A 22,331-nucleotide genomic window follows, 5' to 3' on the forward strand; every position below is an offset into this window, starting at 1 on the left:
TTTCTTATAATGCTGCTTTTTGATTTCTAAAGTATTATCTATTGACTCATCCCTCCGGAAGGCGAAGACTTAAAGTATTTTCCACCTCCTACCCACCCAATTCGCCCCCTCTTCTGCTTCCTGCCCTTCCTCTGATAGAGTTCCATTAGAGCCATCCGGGCAACCTGTGGTAATGTAACAGTGATGAAAATGCTATTAGCAGCCAAGTCATGAAGTTCACATTTTGTTTCATGCCAACTTTTTGTTTTCCTTTGTGGTTATAATTGTGGGTCTTATTTATTTGCCTGTTGGTTGATCTGCTTAGTTTTCTAGGTACTTATCGCATATTCAACCCCATACTCTGTAGTTATATAAATCTCCTATTTTGCTGAAAACATTAGACATTCGATCAGTTTCACCTTCTTGAAGAAATTGCCTATCTGGCCTCCTGGGCTGCTCTGGTCTGAACCTGGTACCCTATGACTGTGACTTGCTGCAGAGCTGTTCTCTGCCTCTTCCGTCCTGTTGATCATGGGAGCTACCTTCATCTCTCTCTCCTGTCCTTCCACTGTTTTCTGATGCAAGTTTCCTTATTTGTGGTTTAATCATTCACTTGGGTGGAGCACAACCTCCAGTAGCTTTCTGAAAAAAGTGTACACGGAAAGTGAATATTTGTGACCTTACACATCTGAACATGTCCTATGTATATATTAATATAATGGACTGCTAGTTTGGGTATTATATTCGAAGCTGTAAATCATTTTCCCTTAGAATTTTAAAGCCATCACTCCACTCAATCCTACCACCTAGTGTTGCCTTCAAGCAACTGTAATTTTGATTCTTGATATTTTGTAAGAAACCTTCTTCCCACTCCTCATTCTTTCTCTCTCTCTCCCTCCTCCTACCTCTTTCATCTTCCTTTTCTCTCTTTCTCTGTGGAACTTTGTAGCATCTTCTTTTTACTTCAGTGTTTCTGAAATGTTTCAATGATGGGCTATGGTCTGAGTCTCTTTTCATCCACTGTATAAGCCTTTTTAATCTCAAAATTTATGGGTTTTGATTTGGGAGAATTGTAAAAAATTAATCATGGCTTTATCTTTTTTTTTTTCCTTTGTTCTCTCATTCCGTAACACTTCTCTTTTTCATATGTTAACTTCCTGACTAGTATTCTATTATTTTTTCTTTGCTGTTTCCTTTTCTCTGTTGTCTTTCTCTACTTTCTCTGTTTGCCAACTATTCTAACAGGTTTTTCACCGCTATAATTTTTTCAATTTCCAACAACACTTTTTATTTACTGCATATTTATTTTCCAACAGCATCTTCTTCTTGTGTCATGAATGATTCTCTTGCATTATATCTCTGAAGACACTAATAATCAATTTTGATTTTTTTCTTTTGCAAAGTCTTTGTTTCTTCCACTTGCTTAATCCTTTCTATTCCATTTCTCTCTTTTATATTTGAGACTTATCAAATGTTCGGTGATCTTGACTGAATACTCATATTTGAAAGTGGGAATCTGAAAAGCTGACTGGAAATTTGTACAGGTAGATAGAGTTCATTGACTGTGGGCATTGTTGCAGGACTTTCTGGCTCATCTTTTCTTTTGGGGAGCCACTGAGGTCAGATTCTTTAGGCATTTTTTTTTTTTCATTTGGGCTGGCCAGATTTTCCAAGGAAGATTTATTTTGTCTCCTGCCTGCAAAGTTCAGGTCTGACTACTAGTGTAATGGAGGTGATTGGGGAAAAAATGGGAGCAGAATGGTGAGAGGGGTGCATGGTCTCAGTATTTATTATGTAAATACTCAGTGCTTCTACCTTCCTGATGTGCCTGTGTGTTCCCCAGTCCAGGGACCCTGTTTCAGCCTCTATATAATTAATCTCAAGTCTTCTGCTAGGGTAGGTAAGGATGTTGCTTAGTGTTCTTAGTAGGTAAGAATATCTTGAGGTCTGATGACTTTGTAATAGGCTTTTTACTATTCTTCTGTTGTTACCACTGCCCTCACTCCTGTTTCCTGTGGCTCTTTATGCTTCTAATTCTTCATCACTGGGAATTCTAAGGAACAAATCAGACTGATTTTCAGCATTTCTAACATCACCTTAGGATACAGATTTCTCTGATCCACCAAGTTACTGCTCTTTCATCTGCTTTCCAATTTCAACATTTTGTTGTTTCTGTCTTTCTTCTCATTCTTTTCATTCTTACAGGCTTATGCCTTTAAAAAAAAAATCCCTTTATTGTTGTTTAGTTTGGATTCAGGAGGTAACAGAGGTAACTGTATGTGTTCAAAACACCATCTTCATCCAAAAGTCACTGGCTCATCTTTTCTGTTAGGCATCCCCTGGATGTCATTTCTTCAGGCGTTTTGTTTTTTCCCTTGAGCTAGCAGATTTCCCAGGAAAGGCAATTGGATCTCCTGTTTGGAGGATGCAAGTCTGGCTACCAATGTAATGAGAGATGAAGTTTCCTTTAGAGGTTAATTTTCCTTTAGATTTCCTCCAGCTTGATTTGTTTAGGTCAATGAACATATTTTATGAAATTTTAACATGTGGCTCATACATAACCCATTAGAAGGAACACTTAAGTAATACAGTGAGATTGAATTCACAACATTTAAAAAGTTTAAATTTTGGAACTTCAACCACTAACTTCTGATTTGGTATCAACAGCCAGAGGAGAAGCTGTGGACTAAAGATGCCCCTGAAGCCAGTGGCCTCTGTTTAATGACTCTTGTAGTATTCTGCTAGCAGAGACTTATATTTAGAATAACTATTATTAAAACTTACTTTTGCATGTTTTGACTTAATGATTTAAAATAAAAGAGGACTTTAACATGTTTAAAATAACGTTTATTGAGGCCAGGCATGGTGGCTGCCATCTCTAATCCTAGCACTCTGGGAGGCCAAGCTGGCAGATTGCTTGAGCCAAGAAATTCAAGACCAGCTCGGGCAACATGATGAAACCCTGTCTATACAAAAAAAATACAAAAATTAACCAGGCGTGGTGATGTGCACCTGTACTTCTAGCTACTCAGGAGGCTGAGGTGGATCACCTGAGCCCAGAGAGGTGGAGAATGCAGTGAGCATGATCATACCACTATACCCTTTCTCAAAAAAAAAAAAAAACAAATAGAATCTATCTATATGTGTGTGTGTGTGTGTGTGTGTGTGTGTATAGAGAGAGAGAGAGAGAGAGAATTGATGGTAGCTAATTTAAACATCTTTTAAAAACATCTTCTATTTTTATCCTTGATTTTCAGCCCCAGGATACTTCATTATTCGCAATGCAGACAGACCAGAGTATGATCTGCAACTTGGTAAGTTGATCTGGGTTTGTGCTCTCGGGAAGTTGTTAGTTATCACTGCATCTAGAGTTTGAATATCCAGAATGTGGTTTCTGGATCCTGTACATTTCTAGAAGACAGGAGAGAACGTGTCTGTAAAACCTCAGTGTGACTTTGCATTTGGTTATTTCTATTCACACAGGCACAGTCATTCCAGCAAAAACCAGTCTCCTAATTATGAACCTCAGCAGAACACAGTGAATCCGTTAAGGACATGTATGTTTCCATATGAATATAACTTAGGCTCCAGTATTTAAAGTGAAATTGCCTCAAGAATCCATGTTTCAAAAGAAATCCTTGTTTGTTTCTTGAACCTGAAACTACCGCATTTCTCATCTCATCCCTCCACTCTGTGAGAGGTAGCAAGCAGTAATGCATAGTAGAGTTGTGATTCCTAATTTAATACGAAATGAGAGGAGAGACGAAAGCTTAGTTAGAGGATGAGTAAGAAATAGAAATAGTTACTCCTGGTGTTAGAGGAGATTCTTAAAAGATCAGTGTTGCAGTTATGATGGAAAACATTTTTAGCAACAGCTTAAAGCTTACTAGTAAAGATGAATGAAGAAACCTTAAGAGATGTCACTTTTGAGCACGTCATTGCTACACTTCAGAGGATTTGGGCTCTTTGAGGACTAGGTCATGAGGGTTATTTGTAGCACTATGGTTTTCTCATGGGAGTAGTGCATACTTATCCCAGCTTCTGCCTTTCATATTGGATGCTTGGAATTAAGATTAAATAGAATGAATTTTTTAAAACGATTTTATTTTTAAGTAAGGAATTCTGTTCTGGAGGGTTTGTCTTCGAGCCTGGTTTGATATATTTGCAAAGGCAGGTGTATCTCTCATACCTTGTCAATAGATTGTCACGCTTTTGTCTTTTGGACAACCAGCTGAAAGGCAGAGTCTCTCTGGCCTGCAAATAAATATTTAAATGTTTCAAATACAAATTATACTTGTGTTAGTCATGGAGCCAGTGAAACTCATTCTTCATGTTCGTTGGTGATTCTCCAGCTGGGTGATGGAGATGGAGAATGGAATTTTTAATTATCAACCATGAATGGTTTATGAGAAATGGAGAAATACCAGTATAAAAAGGAAAGGCAATTGGTTATAATTAAACTCACACCTACTACACTGATGCAAAAGATTCAGGTCTAGAATTCAGTGGTTTTTAAGTTTCGGTGAGCCTTTCCATATCATCCCTGGCTGGTCCTAGGAGCTTCCATGCTTGTCTTTCTCTTCTCTTTGTATGTATTCTCTGAAGCAGACATCTTGCCCCTTCTTTCCATGGGGAACTTTGCTTTGTCTTGTTCAGCATTGCAAATGCTGCTAACATTGGCCCTGCCCTCTGATCTAGGAAATCACAGTGAACCGATGTCTCCCAGTGAGTCCTGACTGTACACGATCTTCCCAGGAGCAAGAGAACTTCCCAGTGTTTGGCTCTTGCCTATTCTGAGTGAAGTAGGAGGTGAAGTTGATAATCAGCTGTACATCTCCCAGTCTGCATCATACAGCCCCGCAGGACATCTTTTGAGTACAGGTTTAAACCCTTTTGAATCAGCAACTCTTGCTCAGAGCTCAGAGCTGCCTCTGAAGCCCTCTGCAGTTCTCACTAAATTAGCTCTCTCAGGATTGGAGAAACTGAACACAAGTCCACATTGGATGTGACTAGACTTCTGCCCCTGCTCTCCCAACCCATCTCCTCTTCCTCCATGTTGACCCGCCTTTCATCTTATCACAAAGGATACCAGAAAAGGTGCTGCAAGGCTATACTCCTTATTTTATTCTAAAGGAAGAATTGGTTTATGGTCCTCAGAGTTAAACCATTGTGGTATCTACTGCCACCAATCTCTGTAAAGGATGCACCTCTTCCCTGAATGTGTAATGACTGCTACTGAAACAAACAATAGGAAATCATTCTCAGCACTCCAAAATAGGTGTGGCAGGGGATCAACCCATTTGCAATATCTCTCAAGGGAGACATCTTGTAGAAAAAAATGTTAACGGTAGGGCACAATTCCCACAGGACTATATTGAATCTCTCCACAAGAGGTTGCTCACATTTTTTCTTAGTTTTTCCCTCTTTCTTGACAAAATACTTATAATTTTGCATTATCTTGGAAAAGAAAGGTGGCTTCTATTTCTAAATTTAGGTAACTGATTTTGTATATAACCAGGCTTCACTGTTACTCATCATTTAGTGAGTTATACTATCCTCCTGGAATTTAGGTTAAGTTGTAATGCCATATTGTGAAATTTCATGTGTTATTGTCGTATGTGAAACATCTTGTGACTTGTGGGGACATAAGCAATCCTGTGTTCTCTTTATACTAGACCACAGTTGCGCTGTCAAATTTCAACAAGCAAATGCAATTAGACTCATTTATAAAATCACCCTAGCTATTTATTCTTGCCTTATAAAAATGTCAGAATTTCTTGAGACTTCTAAGAAACCTAGACTCTGATGCAAATATTTTTTGCATTTTAAGATATCTTTGCATTTTGTAAAATATATGATGATACATTTCTTTGACTCATGTTTTAAAACATCTCTTGGCTTCTCATCTGGCTTCGATCTTACTTCTTCCATAGCATAGACTCAGCTTGCAGTGAACAGCATCTACTTGTGGATTTCTTGGTGTTTTCTCAAATTACCCTTTTATCCTTCATTGTGAAGGTTATTTGATACCAGGCTGTCATAGCAAATCACCTTGATTTCCTAAATGGTAAGATCATTCCCTGAGCACTTACAGTATCTGTTTGCTGTTATGAAAACTTGTTCCATTATGAAGATAATTCTTTTCGAACAATAAAAGTGAAGTATTTTTCCATAAAGGACTCCTGAGAGCATATTAGTGTGAATTTTATCTCATTCTTTCCTAAAAATTATGTCAGGCCACCTCTTAAATCTTAAAAAAGCCCATAAAAAATCAAATGTCTATACACCTGTCTACCAGTCCTTTGAATTGATTATGTCCTTTGAAAAGAATGGTCGTGTGATCCTGGCATGCATAAAAATGGAATGATTTGGTGGGAGACATGAGACAAATAGTTTGTGTGTTTGTCCAACACTAGGCTACTCGTATTCATTTTGTATTACCTCAGCATAACTTTTCCATCACTTCTCTGGGGAACTTGCCATGTGCACTGACTCAGAGAAATGTACAGGACAAATAGAGGTGGGTTTTGATTGCTTATGGTGAGTTGGATAGAAGTTGCTGATTTCTCCAATCACAGCATTGATTAGAGACTTCTTACTCCACTGGGAAATCACTTTTCAACTTTTTTTTACAGTTTAAGTGTTCTGATGATAGAAAAGGATCTTATGAGCCCTCTAATGGCCATTCATTTAGTGAAAGAATCATGCTAGATAAATATGTTTATTTATATTAATAAGAATGGAAAAAGAAGGAATATTTTCCGTAGTTGTGGTGACATGCATTGGCTGTGGTGCTTTTAATGGCTTGTTGTTAGTTGATATTGCTAATTTTAAAACTAAAAAGGCCTTGATCTAAGAGATGTCAGAAGCCTGATTTAGCATATATGTGATTGAAATCAGGATGATGTTTATGTGTTGTATTGGGACAAAAAGACTTCACCCCGCCTACACAATTCAGGGGGTGTAATTGAACCACATGGAGAATACTGCCCTGTGGTTCTTTAAACAACTATTATATGAAGTAAATGCATTACTAAGGATTTTGTTGGAGGGAGAAAGGGAACAAGGAACTGAACAGGAATTTACAACAAGGCAGTAAAGTATCTATGATTGTGGTAGCGAATAGCCAGGTAGCTGGTTCTGTTCCTCCCAGCCTTGGAAGTGGAACACTAGCATCGTGGTGACCTGTTGGGTCAAATGAATGCATTTTAGCCGGACTATTAGAATGACTCTTTGATTTTTTTGGTGCAATGCATCTTCATAAAACTGAAAGGCCCTGGAACTGTGTGCCCTGCGACTTCTTCCTTACTCCTTCCCACTGGCAAATAATTGTGGGTCCTCCTAGAATTCTCTCTCTCTCTCTCTCTCTCTCTCTCTTTCTGTCTCTCTCTGGAAAATAGCAGAACCTTTTATAGCTATCATAGGTAAGTCGGTATTCAAGATGTTGCAAGTAAGTAAAATGGGTAGGTAAAACGGTAAGTCTTCCCTGACTTCAAGGGAAATGACAGTCTTGATGATGGTAAAGCAGAAGTTTAATAAGATTTTATTTCTAGTCTTTTCCGTTCTCTAAAAGCCCATGATGCCAAACGGGGGGCTTTTCTTCAGCACGGATTTCATGAAGCTAGTTGCCTGTGGGATGACAAAGAAAATCTTAATTGTCCAGTATTCTGTAATGTTATCTATTTACCTGTTGAATCTTTTTCCTCTAACCCTCAAAACAAACACTCCAAGGCTGAATCTGAACAGGCTCCGCCCACAGAGCCAAAAGCAGAGGAGCCCCTGGCTGCTGTCACACCTGCCGTTGGGCTGGACCTTGGAATGGACACTCGGGCTGAGGAGCCAGTGGAGGAGGCAGTGGTGAGCGCTACCTCCCTCTCACCCTCGATCTGCCTCACTGCCACAGCCATGCTCATCTCATGACCCTATGCATCATTCTCATCTTTGCCTCACTTGGGCCAAACATGCTTCATATCTGTTGTAGCTCCCGGGTTCAAAAAGCCTTCATTCCTGTTCTCTTTCATTTTTTAATGACTGATCTTATGATCTAAAGAAAACTGTACATAGCCACAGGTTTAGCACAGTAGAAGGGTTATAGAATTTGTGAGTAATCAGAACTGTTAATGCTTTGTTCTATCTGTGACAGCTGGAGACGTACCTTTATTAGGGATGTGACAAACAGAATAATAACTTTGTTCATTGTGTATACATATTGATTACTTACAATATTCGTTTTGTAGATTGGTTAAGGTCCGATGAGGTGTTGAAATCCCATATCACAACTCCATGAATCTATAAGGATTCACCATTTGCTCACAATTAAGTCTGCTGATGACTCTTATAATAATATGAACCTTGAGGATGTTTTGTTTCTGTGCTGGGATGGAGATCTATTTGTCTGCCTGGAAACCTGCCCTTACCCTAATCCATGCAGCCATAAAGAACACCACGTTGCAAACTGGGCTGAGCTCTGATATGTACCAAGTAGAACTGGACGTTGTAATACCCGTGAAAGTGTAGAGTACAAAATACCCATGGTGAGTGAAAAGTCATTTGTTTATGAAATGCAGAAAAATGTCTTCCAACAATTTCAGTCAGGGTACCATTTACTACAGCCTTCATAGACTATACAAATAGGAAAACCAATTTCTCTATTACCAAAAATAACATTCCCTAGATTAGATACCTAGAGAAATGAGGCTTACTTCATGTCGTTGGTGCCTTAAGTCATTTTACAGGGAAAATGGTAGGTCATCTGTCACATCAACAGTTTATTAATCAAGTAGAAAAATAAATAATAGTGCAGGATAGTAATGGAAATACTTAAAGTGGGACTGAATCTCTCCTAGAGGCGTTGCTTGCAGGGACTTTAGACCAGGGAGTGCTGTGTCCAGGGCCGCTCCCAGATTCACTGGAGATTTCAGCAAGTCCATGCAGACAGTGCTTTTTCCTTTGGTGTCCAGTGGTGATCTGTCTACTCACCTTAGCTTTAAGATTATTTAAATAACAAAGGAAGGGAAAAATAGAATTTAATTTTTCACTACTGTTATAATCAAGAAGATAATTGATTTGTAAAGGAATATGGATGATGCCAGGGAGTTAAAAAGATACTGACTTAGGTTTTGAGGGAAATTGTTTCAATTCTGAAAAGCTCTCATCAAATCCCTATTTTGACGACTTCACCTTCACCAATGTTTTAAAACTAGTTCATTGATTTTATGCCCAAGACTATTCAGTGTAAGGCTTAATGCCATCATGCCCACGTGTTTGAGCAGGGGCAGCACTGGATGTTGTGTGATAGATTGGAAATGTGGTATAGACGAGCTACTGTGTTTAATACAGGCTGAACGTTGATTCTCCATGATCCCTTCTAAGAGTGCCATGTCCATATACCTGCCACACCCACATCCTCATTTCAACAAACCAATCTAAGAAGGCTTTTGTTTTTTTCAGAATCCAGGTTTATGGTTTTCCAGTGGACAATATTAGTGGCCACAAATTATTAAGTACCTACTATGTAATAGCTAATATATATATGCATATGTTTGATAATTGTTTAAACTAAGGGTAATATGAAAAATATTCAACACCCTGTGGCACAGGCACCAACCGTCACTCAAACCGGCTTCCCTCATGTTGGGTAAGCAGCTCTTTGGAAGAATGCTTCATTCTGAAAATACCTTTTCTCCTAAAGCTCATAGGTGAACTGTAGAGTATCAAAAATTGTGATTCCTTGTAAAATGTAAGGCAATTTACAGTCTTATGAAGGATTCAGGCACCTCCTGAGATCCACAGGTGATGCAAGAATCACAGGTGCAGAGCTCACAATGTGATCCACGCTTTCCACAGAGAAAAAATCCAAGTTCATTTCTCCATATGGACTGAAAAATAATAGCAACAATGTTAACTAAGAGGAGACAGTTTACAGCAATTCAGTTTGCCTAATGCTCATCAGTAGTGGCTGCCTTCCATGTTTTTAACATGGACATACTTGGATGAAATCAATTCTTCCCATCATTCTCCCTTCTCCTTAGGAAAACAGAATCAGATAAAACGTATTTTTGTTTCCTAAAGTAGATTTATAGCTTGTTCCTTCTGGTCGTAATAATCTAACATAATATTAGGATTATATTTCTCTGGAGAAAGGTCTATTAGGTTGCTAGATATGTGATATTAATTGTAAAAACAAAAATCCCCATTGTGTCTCTAGCATTAATTAATTGGCTGGCTGTGGTTGTCATTAGTCAGCATTGAGTTGACATGACCTTTTGAGGTAATCCCTTTTGCTGCTGAAATGTCACCGTAATTATTAGTTCAGGTTTTGATAAAATGCTTTTCATCTGAGATGAAGTTTGTGATTTTCTGTTTTTTTTTTTTTTTAAGAGGCAAGTATAATTTCAAACATGGGAAATTTTAACAGTGTTTCCCAAAGAAACCGAGGGCTTTTAAGAAAAGTTTAATTATTACATTTTTGTTTGTTGTTTTATTTCTCATATAGCTAGTATTGTCATTGGTTTTTTCCAATAACATCAAATTTTACTAGTATGTCTCAGGATGCATTTACAAAAACAACACTATTGTCTTTCCTTTTCCAGATGTTTCTATGTTATGTAAATAATGAAAATATTTGTTAGAAAGAAAATGATTTGGGGCCGGGTGCGGTGGCTCATGCCTGTAATCCCAGCACTTTGGGAGGGCAAGGTGGGCAAATCACGTGAGGTCAGGAGTTCAAGACCAGCCTGGCCAACATGGTGAAACCTCATCTCCACAAAAATACAAAAATTAGCCTGGCATGATGGTGGGTACCTGTAATTCCAGCTACTTGGGAAGCTGAGGCAGGAGAATCGCTTGAACCCAGGAGGCAGAGGTTGCAGTGAGCTGAGATCTTAACCATTGCACTCAAACCAGGGTGACAGACTGAGACTCTGTCTCAAAAAAAAAAAAAAAATTCAATACGATTTCAATATTCGTTTCAATATATTTTAGAGAATTAAGTTGCAAAGCAGGTAAAGATGAACAACAGAGCCAATTCATAATGAATTATTTGGTTACAATTAATTATGGTTAAAGTTTTACCCACATTTATTCCATTTTTTTCTAGAGAGGCCCCTTCTAATTTTCTCTAAATTTCTGTCAGTGCCTGTATTTTGCTTAAATTGTGTGAATTATACCAGTGTTTTTGTTTTTTGTTTTTTGTTTTTTTTTGCCTATTATTTTTTCAAAATAATGCCGTGTAATTAAATTTGGAGTTAGCATAGTTTTTAAAACATATAAATGTAAGAAAGACTGGTAAAGACGTTTTTAAAATTGTTGGGGAATCCTGGATTATGAAACATTATTGACTCATTATTCTGGGGACAACTTTGGTTTTTGCTGTGTTTTGTTTTTTAAAAACTTTACCACTTAACTTGTCAAGACCAATTTAAACCAACACATATATACATATCAGAATTGCCAGACTATAGTCTATCAGCTTCATCTTGCTAGGAATATTTCTGTCTGAACAGAATGCATGTGTTCACTTCCTCTTTTACTCAGTTGACAGATATATTTGAGTCCTCTGTAGGTGTCAGGCTGTGTTCTGGATCCGGAGAATACAGGGATGCGGTAAATAGATATGGCTCCTGCCTCCTAGTTTCCACAGACTGGTGGTTGAGATGCACGTTACATAGAGGCTGAGGTGTCCTTCAGTGACACTCATGTTCATGGGAAACAGCATTTGGGTTTTCTCCTTTTGCAGGGTAAACATGAGAGCTAGCGTTTCCCCTGTGCCTCTAGATGTCATCTCCCAGTAAGTCAGAGGAAGACATTGAAGATCAGAGGAAGCCAGGGAGCTTGAATTATTGCCTGCCCTTATAAACATAGAATGATCTTCCAACTCCAAGTGCTCACACTGAAGCATGCTTTAAGATGTCAAGAAATATACGTATGTATATATTTTTCTTTTTTTTATGAGAACCTTGGAGATGGATGTTCCTATTTACCTTTCTTAGAAAAAAAAAATCACAGAATTGGTTGTTTTCTGAGTTTGACTGTATTCCCATTAGCAAATAGTTACATTTTCAGTGCCCCTCAAGCTAAACAAGTGTCTGTTTCTCTCTTGTTCACGATACCAAACACACAGCAGAGTATATAACACATGCCCATCAAATTATAAGTCATTGATTTGTTAATTGGTTGACACTGAAGTCTTGGGGTCCTTAAAGGGGCTGCAGTTTGATTTCTTAAAGTACAAATATTTATATGGTCGTTTTCCTTGTCTTTTTTTTTTTTTCATTCAGACACTTTGGCTTTTTTATATTTAGGAAAAGCAAGCCAATTATTATGATCAAAAGCAATGTCAGTTTTTTCATTCTGCCCCACAGCTCTGTGACACCTAAGCCCCACTTACCTCAAATATAAAATGGAGTTAATAATAATCACCTTAAAAGTGTTCTACGAGGGCTTAGAAATATTACATGCTGTCAGTTTCAACATCTGTCATGCAGAAGTTATTAATGACAGTTTGGTGATATCATTATTGTTACCATCCTGATGAAAAGTTGTTCAGAAGGAAATAAGCAGAAGCAGGGGAAATATGTACTCTGGGGAGAGAAAGCAGGAGAGGCAAAGGGTAACAGCCCCCTCTTCCAGTGTTGCCTCATGTCAGAAATGGCAAGGGACCCAGTCCCTGTTAGATCTCCACCAATACAAATTTCCACGTGGTTTCCAAACAAGCTGTGTCCCATCAAAATTCTTTGTCCTTTCTAAGAAGACTTTCCGTTTTCTAGGCACCTTCATACTCAGTAAGTGAATAGAGATTTTTTCTATCTTCATTGCCCAGGAGGTGTGAGTATTCAGAGAACTGGCAGTGCCCTCTCAGCTGTGTCCTCTTTCAATGTGGTTGTAGAAGGAAAAAGAAGGACAGATGATCTATAAACATGATACATCCAAATCCAATATAAGTAACTGAACTTAGATCTTTCTCTCTGTCTTTGCAGGAAGTCATAGGGAAGAGATAAAGTTAGCCAAGAATAAAGTGAAAGTAACAAGGTGATCAGTTCCCCCAACCTCACAGAGCAGGTTGATTTGGATTGGTAGGTGGCCATCTCTGAAATATAGGGCCACTGCTGTTTTGAGATGTGGCTGCTATTAAGTATTCATTAACCACCTACCAACTGCTAGTAGCAGCATACACACACCATTTTCCCTGCCTTCTGGAGTGTGATTTCCAAAGCCCTATCGCAGACAGGCCCAAGTGAGACTTTTGAAATGTCATTGTTTATTCAGAGTGTTGTTATAAATCTATGTGAACATGAACTCAGGCTTCAGGTTGTTCTTCCACTATTGAGGAGCCATTTTTAGGTGATAGATGCCCAGTGGCTTTTAAGTATTACTTTTGGCGTGTACTTTTCTTCTGAGGTGAAATTCACATAAAATAAAATTAACTATTTTCAAGTGAACAATTAAGTGGCATTTAGTACATTCACAGTGTTGTACAATCGTCACCTCTATCTCGTTCCAAAACATTTTCATCACTTCAAATCATAGCCCCATAGCCATTAAGCAGTGAATCCCATCTTCCCCTCCCCAGGCCCTTAGTACCTGCCAATCTGCTATGAATTTATCTATCTAGAGAGCTGATATAAATGGAACCAGACAACACATGATTATTGGATGATTTTGTGTCTGTCTTGGTGTATACTTTTTGTCACATACTAAATCTAGAGCTTTAGCTTGATATATTTAATGTGACTTGTTATCATTAGCTTCAGGATAAGAAACTCTTATTCTCTCTTCTGAATATGTATTGGGCCCAATTCATAATCCATCATTGAAACGATTCCTGGTCATCAACACAGTTGGGTAGCCTGTGTAAGACCAGACCCATTCAGATGTTAAAAAGACAACTCTGTTGAGATAATAAAGCCCCACCCCAATATGAAGCCCAATCCCACCCCAGAAATCAGAATTTAGACCTACAAGAGCCTTACAGATGTGTTCTACTTACTGGCTCACCCCTCTTCCCCTACCGGTGGCAGTGTTGGGATTTGTTTAGTCCATGGATAATGTGGAACCAACCCCCTAGGCCATGTGTGTTGAGTTCTCATCCACTTCTTGCCTGTTCCTATTCTGTCCATCCCTCACCTCCAGAATAGAAAAGCCCTTGCATGAATCCCTCCTGCTAGTCCTCCAGAGACATGAGCTGGAACCCTGAATATGATCAGGAAAAAGTGCTTGATTTGAGATCAGAGATCCCTTCCTTTTCTCTGGCCAGTTGCCTTTTGTTCCAGCATCAGTGCCCAAGCAGCTCAGATACTGCCTTTGAGGACTACTGTGTGTGTCCTGAAGTGAAGGAGTATGAGCAAAGAGAGTAAGGTGATAGTAAAGAAGGCCATACTGTGATAAGAGATACTAGGGAGCACTGGCATTGTCATGCATTCTCTCACAGCAGTCCCATGAAATAGGATTATTTAGGCATCAGGACCCGCATTTTACAGATTAAGAAAATGGACACAGAGAGATTATTTGCTTAACCAAGATCGCACACCTATAAAGTAGTGACATGTGATTCAAAACCTCCTCTTTTAATCCATAGCTGTCCATCTCCTGACTACTCCAGATGCTTTTAAAAAGAGCAGGTTTTATAAAAATGTATTTATCAACACATTTCATACCACGTCTAACTAAAGCCATTAAGGTCACAACTTAGGGTCCAAGCTGACACAAAGACTTCCTACAATGAATGCTTAGACTTGATGGATGTTCCTGGTTTGTGGTTGAGGAGTTGAACTGAAACAGAAATTCTGTGTAGCCTCAACCTTGAGCTTCTCAGAGGTAATGTATATTCTAATTCTTCACTTTGGCTGCAAAGCAATTTCACAGGGGATGTATATGAAAGACCCTGAATTAGCAATATGGGGGAACCTCCATGGTCAACCAGTCAGGTGGCCTTGGGGAAATAATTTTACCCTCCATACCAGTTTTCTCATCCTCCTTTAAAAGCATTGTACATGATAACCTCTTCCTGCTCCCCAAAATCAAAATGTATTACTTTAAAAATTCATTGTAGTAACAATTCCTTGTAGTAACAACAGCACCCTGTGTTTATGGCTTTTTTCCAGCCTCTGTTTGCTAGGCCATCGGGATGACATATCATTGCGGAGTGGCTTTTACTTACTAATGCCATGGCCAGTTCAAAGGCTGTGAACTCAAAGGTTGGCAGTCAGGCCTTCCAAGTGTGACTTTCAGCTGCCTACCCCTCCTCAAGCTTCAGACCCCACACTGCCATCTGGGCAGTTGCACAGTGAGATATATGTCGTGCTTGACAGGGTCAGGTTTGGGAGTTTTGCCAACAAAGTGTAATGACATTCAGGTGATTTGCAGATCACTATTTATCAGTCTAGTCTCTGGATGTGTCTGGCAGCCTTCCTTCTGCCTTCTGCCAACCTGAGCCTGGGCCTGCTTAGGAGAAGGCAGTTTGAGCGGTAACAGCAGGCACTTTACATACCATTCAAAGATGACATAGCCAGCCATGGGAAAATGCTTATTGTACCATGAAAGTGTCTTCCTCAAGCAACCTCTTTAACAAACGATTTGCAATCCCTGTTGAAGCTGTCCATGGTGACTGCTCCAAAAACTAGTGTGTACTCGTTTCCTCATCTCTGAGAGAGCACAATCCGTGGTACTTACGTTTGCATTAAAAGATAAGTCCCCTTTCCCTATCCACTTGTCCCCTATATGTTGCAGATAAATCACTAATTAAAACTTTAAATACTGATCTGTATTATTATTGGATATTCTGACACAAACCTAAGGGCCAAATTAACCAAAATTTATTAACTTTGAGATCTCTGTAGAAGACTTTAATTTTTAAAGAAAGTGATGGAGCTAGTTCTAACAGACATTGCCATGGCAACAGTGCTGCCTGCAGTTGAGTTGCTCTGGGACCCAGCTGCTGAGGGTTCATGATGGGACTGCAGGCAATACCTGGAGAGCAGACTGAAAAAGATGATTGAGCTGAAGGTTGTGAGGGGGACACCACTAAATTCCTTTATTAGAAAGGAGGCACATAAATGTGTCAAATGAAATTTGTGATACCAAGTGCCAGCTTTGAAAGGAACACTACTGGGGACACCGGGTCCCACGAGAGAGCTTGCCTCTGCAGTCACACCGAAGGAAAATTATGACCCAAATTGTTTTAAATATAGTCCATGCGAAGAGACTTACCAGTCACCAGCCCGTGCCATAGTTCAGTTGTCTTCTATCTGGGGCCATAATGATGATCTTGAGACTCTACCTACCTCTTGGGCTTGTCTTTAAAATGGATTCTGAAGAAAATGCTGTATTTTTATTAAAATGCCAAGGATCTTCAGACAAGTCAAGAGCTCAAGTTGGATCTAGAATTAGAGATGGTCAAGAAAAGGCAATGGGTGCCCTGCAGCCAGGATTCCCGCTGTATTTATCTTCCTTTGTTACTTTTCCCCAGGAGTTTACACAGCCAGGCCCAAAGGGACTTCCTCCAGCTCCATAGCGAATTAGTGAAAAAGTCAAAACTAAAACCCAGTCTCCAGTCTATCTCTAGTGCTGCTTCTACTTTATAATAGTTCCTCCCTTGTAAAATGAGAACATTAGGCCCTGTGGTCCTTCCAGCCATGGGATCAGATTAATCTCTAACTTGTGAACATACCTATAAACTAAAGGCAAAATGTCCAACTTCTAAATGTTCTCAGTTGTAGTTCTGTAGTGTAATGGATCAATTGGTCGTCTTTTCCACTTTTCCAGGCTGTACATATCTTAACGATGAAATCTATAGGACGAAATGAAATCTACAGGACAAATACAGGACAAAATAATGCAGAACAGTAATGTAGGCAAAAGTAATGTAGAGAAATTCTATCAAACCAACCTCTTCTTGATGTCTTTTTATTGCATAATCCACTATTGATTAAGAGGGATTTTGTGATATGTTAGCTTTGGTGCCCAGGTAGTATGTGTACATGAATAAAGGAAAAATTTGTAATCTATGCATCTCACTTTAAAGAGTAGCATTCCAACAATTTAAGTGAATGTATCAACTGTTTATAAGAATACACTCACATTCTTTGTCAGACATTACTTGGGAACCAAAAGTTATTTAGGAGGTCTCAGAATTTCTGTGGAACTCCCTGACTTGAGAGGTGTGTGGTCTTCTTGGTTATGGGATGGTGTGAGAAAATACAGAATTTAGAGTTAGACAGACTGTTTCAGTCCTTGTTTACTGACTAGGTGAGTTACTTAAACTCGAAGTACTAGTTAATTTTTATAGAAAATGGGGGAATATTTAATACGGTTGTTAGAAGAATAATGTATAATAAATGTAAACCACCTGAGATAGAGTCTGGAAAATTGTAAATTCATGATAAATGTCCACTTCCCCCACAGTATACAGAATGTGCATATATCAAAACTGTCAAGCAGAAACCTGTTTATGAATCAGAATCAGAATTATTATTCTCCATGTTTGGGGTAAATCAGTAAGCCTTGAATTCAGTGGTCCTGTAGTGAAATGTCTCGTAAGAGCAAATGCCAGGAAGATGTCTGTTCTCTAACTGTAGTATAAAGCGTTCCGTAGCTATGGAAGAATATCATTTGGCTAAAATTTAAAATATGTATGTCTTTATTCTATACTTATGGTTTGTATAATTTACCTTAGAGTATATTTAATTTTTTAATTTTTAAAAATTTTAAATTTAGTTTAGATCCAGAGGGTACACGTGCAGGTTTGTTATATGGTTATATTGTGCGATGGTGAGATTTGGGCTTCCATTAAACCCATCACCCAAATAGTGAACTTTATACCCAAGAGATCATTTTCCAACCTTCAGCCTCCTCTCTGTCTCCACTTTTGGAGCCTCCAGCGCCTGTTACTTCCATCTTTATGTCCATGTACATCCACTGGTTAGTTTCCACTTAAAAGTGAGAACATGTGGTATTGGCATTTATGTTTCTAAATTATTTCACTTAGGATAATGGCCTTTGGTTCCATCCATGTTGCTGCAAAGGATATGATTTTTATTCATTTTTATGACTGAATTACACTGTGCATATATACACCATGTCTTCTGTATCCATTCATCTGTTTATAGACATTTAGGTTGATTCTACAACCTTGCTATTGGGAATAACGCTGCCATAAACATATCAGTGTAGGTGTCTTTTTGATATAATGATTTTTTTTTCCTTTGGGTACATACCCAGTAGTGAAATTGCTGAATCAAATGGTAGTTTGGTTTTTAGTACTTTGAGGAGACTCCATACTGTTTCTATAGGGGTTTTACTTATTTACGTTGCAACCAGGAGTGTATAAGTATTCCTTTTTCTCCACATACTTGCCAATATCTGTTATTTTTGGACTTTTTAATAATAGCCATTCTAACTGATGTGATAGGGTATCTCATTGTGGTTTTGGTTTGCATTTTTCTGGTAATTAGTGATGTTGAGCATTTTTTCATATGTTTGTTGGCTGCTTGTCTTCTACTGAGAAATATCTGTTCATGTCCTTCACCCATTTTTAAGTAGAGTTATTTGTTTTCTCCTGTTGATTTGTTTTGAGTTTCTTTTAGATTCCAGGTATTAGTCCTTTGTCAAATGCACAGATTACACATATTTTCTCCCATTCTGTAGGTTTTCTCTATATTCTGTTGATAGTTTATTTTGCTATGCAGAAGTTCTTTAGTTTAATTAAGCCTCATTGTCTATTTTTGTTTTTGTATTTGCTTTTGAGGTCTTAGTCATAAATTATTTCCCAGGGCCAGTGTCCAGAAGTGTTTTTCCTAGGTTTTCCTTTAGGATTTTTTGTAGTTTCAGGTATTATATTTAAGTCTTTAATCCACCTTGAGTTAATTTTTATATATGATGAGAGATAGGAGTCCAGTTTCATTCTCCTGCATATGGCTAGCCAATTTTTCTGGGATCATTTATTGAATAGGATATCCTTTTCCCATTGTTTATTTTTGTAAACTTTGTTGAAGATCAATTCGTTGTAATATCTGGCTTTATTTCTGGATTCTCTATTTGGTTCCGATTTGTGTGTGTGTGTGTGTGTGTGTGTGTGTGTTTTTGTAACACTACCATATGTCTAGTACCATGCTGTTTTGGTTACTATATCCTTGTAGTATAGTTTGACATCAAGTAATGTGATGCTTCCAGCTTTGTTTTCTTCACAGCGTTGCTTTGACTTTTTGGACTCATTTTGGTTTCATATGAATTTAAAAATAATTTTTTCTAATTATGTGAAAGATGATATTGGTAGCTTAATAGGAATTACATTGAACCTATAGAATGCTTTGCACAGTATAGTCATTTTAATGATATTGATTCTTCTAATCCTTGGGCATGAAATATTTTTCCATTTGTTTGTGTCATCTGTTATTTCTTTCATCAGTGTTTTGTAGCTGCCCTTGTAGAGGTCATTCACTTCCTTGGTTAAATGTATTCCTAAATATTTTATCTTTCTTTTGGCTAAATATATTCCTAAATATTTTATTTTTATTGTGGCTATTATAAATAAGATTGGGTTCTTGATTTGATTCTTAGCTTGAGTGTTTTGGGTGTATAGAAATGCAACTGATTTTTGTACATTAATTTTGTATCCTGAAACTTTACTCATTTGTCAAGCCTAGGAGTCTTTGGAAGAATCTTTAGTGTTTTCTGAGTGTAAGATAATGTTGTTGGTGAACGGAGATAATTTGACTTCCTCTTTTCCAATTTGGATGCCTTTTATTTCTTTCTCCTGCCTGATTGCTCTGACTAGGATTTCCAGTACTTTTTTGAATAGGAGTGGGGAGAGTAGACATCCTTGTCTTGTTCTATTTCATAGGAGGAATGCTTTCAGCTTTTTCCCATTCAATACAATGTTGGCTGTGAGTTTGTCATAGATGGCTCTTATTATTTTAAGGTATGTTTCTATGATGCCTGATTTGTTGGGGGTTTTTATGATGAAGGGATGTTAGATATGTTAAAAAAATTTTGCGTCTATTGAGGTGATCATATGGTTTTTGTTTTAAATTCTGTCTATATGGTGAATCACATTTATTGATTTATGTATGTTGAACAATCCTTGAATCCCTGAAGTAAAACTCATTTGATCATGGTGGATTATGTCTTTGATAGGCTGTAAGATTCAGCTGCTAGTATTTGGTTGAGGATTTTTGCATCTATGTTCATCAAGAATGTTGGCCTATAGTTTTCTTTCTTTGTTATGTCCTTGCCAGATTTTGGTATCAGAATGACACTGGTTTTGTAGAATGAAGTAGGGAGGAATCCCTCCTCCTTGATTTTTTTTTTTTTTGGAATAGTTTTAGTAAAATTGTTACTACGTCATCTTTGTACATCTGGTGAAATTCTACTGTGAATTCGATCTGATGCTGGGCCTTTTTTGTTGGTGGTAGATTTTTTATTACTGATTCAATTTCATTACTCATTATTGTCTGTTCAGGTTTTCTGCTTCTTCCTGGTTCAATCTTGGTAGGTTTTATGTTTCTAGGAATGTATTCATTTCCTTTAGGTTTTCTAATTTGTACACAGAGATATTCATAATAGTGTCTGATAATCTTTTGGATTTCTGTGGTATCAGTTGTAATGTCATCTTTATCATTTCTGATTATATTTATTGAATCATCCTTTTTGGTTAATCTTGTTAGCAGTTGTATAGTCAGGGTTCTACAGAGGGACAGAGCCCATTGGGGAGATATCTATCTATCTATCTATCTATCTATCTATCTATCTATCTATCTATCTATATGGAGGGAGAGAGAGAGAGAGAGAGAGAGAGACTTTCCCTAACAGAATATTCTCTCTCTGTCTCTCTCTCTATATATATAGATATAGACATAGATAGATAGAGAAGACATCTCTCTCTATATATATATATATGGAGAGAGAGAGAGAGAGACAGAGACAGAGAGAGAGGAATTTACTAGGGAAAATTGGCTTATGTAATTGCAAGGTGAAGTCCCACGACTGGCCACCTGCAAAGCTGGGGACAGAGAGAAACCAGTAGCATGGCTCAGTCTAAGTCTGAAAGCTTCAAACCAGGGATGCTGACAATGCAGCTCTGTGTGACGCCAAAGGCCTAAGAGCCCACAAGAGGCCACTGGTGTAAGTCCCAAAGTCCAAAAGCCGAAAAACCTTGAGTCTGATATTCAAGGGCAGTAGGAGAGAAAGCAAGCATCCAGCATGAGAGAGAGAGAGAGAGAGAGAAGACTCAGAGCAAGCAAGCTTATCCCCCTCTTCTACATGGTGTTCCAGCCATCCTGGCAGCTGATTGGATGGTGCCCATTCACATTGAGGAGGGGTCTTCCTCTCCCAGTCCAGTGACTCAAATGTCAGTCTCCTCTGGCAACAACCTCTCAGACACACCTAGAAACAATACTTCACCAACCATCTAGGCATCCCTCAATCCAGTCAAGTTGACACCTAATATTAATTATTATAGCAGTCTATAAATTGTATTTATCCTTTTAAATAACCAACTTGCTGTTTTGTTGATCCTTCGTAAGATTTTTAAAAATTTTTAAATTGCATTTAGTTCTGCTCTGATCTTTGTTATGTCTTTTTTTCTGCTAGCTTTAGGTTTGGATTTTCTTATTTTTCTAGTTCCTTGAGGTATGACGTTAGATTGTTAATTTGAGATCTTTATACCTTTTTGGTGTAGGTATTTAACAGTATAAACTTTCCTCTTAGCATTGCTTTTGCTGTATGCCAGAAGTTTTGATATGTTGTATCTCTGTTTTCATTTGTTTCAATTTTTTTATTTTTACCTTAATTTCTTACTTACTCAAAAGTTATTCAGGAGCAAGTTGTTTAATTCCCAAATACTTGTGTGGTTTTTAGAGTTTCTCTTGGTATTTATTTTTAATTTTATTCCACTGTGGTCTGAGAAGTTGCTTGGTATGATTTCAGGGTTTTGGATTTATTGAGACTTGCTTTATGGCTAAACATATGGTTGATTTCAGAGAATGTTCCATGTACAGATTTAAAAAAAAAAAAAGTACATTCTGCAGTTGCTGGGTGGAATGTTCTATAGATGTCTATTAAGTCCATTTGGTCTAAAGTACATTTATGTCCAGAGTTTCTTCTTTAGTTTTCTCCCTTGGTGATCAGTCTGGTGCTCTCAATGGGATATTGAAGTCCTCCATTGTTATTGTAGTGGTGACTATCTCTTTTCTCAGGTCTAGTAGCATTTGTTTTATAAATCTTGGTGCTCTGGTGTTGGATATATATATATATATATATATATATAAAATAGCTAAATCTTCTTGTTGAATTGAACTCTTGTTATGACATAATGCTGTCTTTGTCTTTCTTTTTAATGTTATTGGCTTAAAGTCTGT

At 37.9% G+C, this 22,331-nt stretch overlaps 1 protein-coding gene across 3 annotated transcripts in view; it reads left to right on the plus strand.

The window, feature by feature from the left end:
- Positions 1–22,331, plus strand: part of AMPH (amphiphysin) — a 248,808-nt gene that overhangs the window by 204,552 nt on the left and 21,925 nt on the right. For 2 of the 3 annotated variants that reach the window (XM_011944511.1, XM_011944514.1), the window contains one exon: positions 3,237–3,293. In XM_011944511.1, the coding sequence (XP_011799901.1) occupies positions 3,237–3,293 (57 nt within the window). Of the gene's footprint in view, positions 1–3,236; positions 3,294–7,710; positions 7,837–22,331 lie in introns of all 3 variants that reach the window. The other variant, XM_011944512.1, reaches the window with a different exon arrangement.

The sequence above is a fragment of the Colobus angolensis genome, unplaced genomic scaffold (assembly GCF_000951035.1).
Source record: "Colobus angolensis palliatus isolate OR3802 unplaced genomic scaffold, Cang.pa_1.0 Scaffold232, whole genome shotgun sequence".
Taxonomy (NCBI): Eukaryota; Metazoa; Chordata; class Mammalia; order Primates; family Cercopithecidae; genus Colobus; species Colobus angolensis.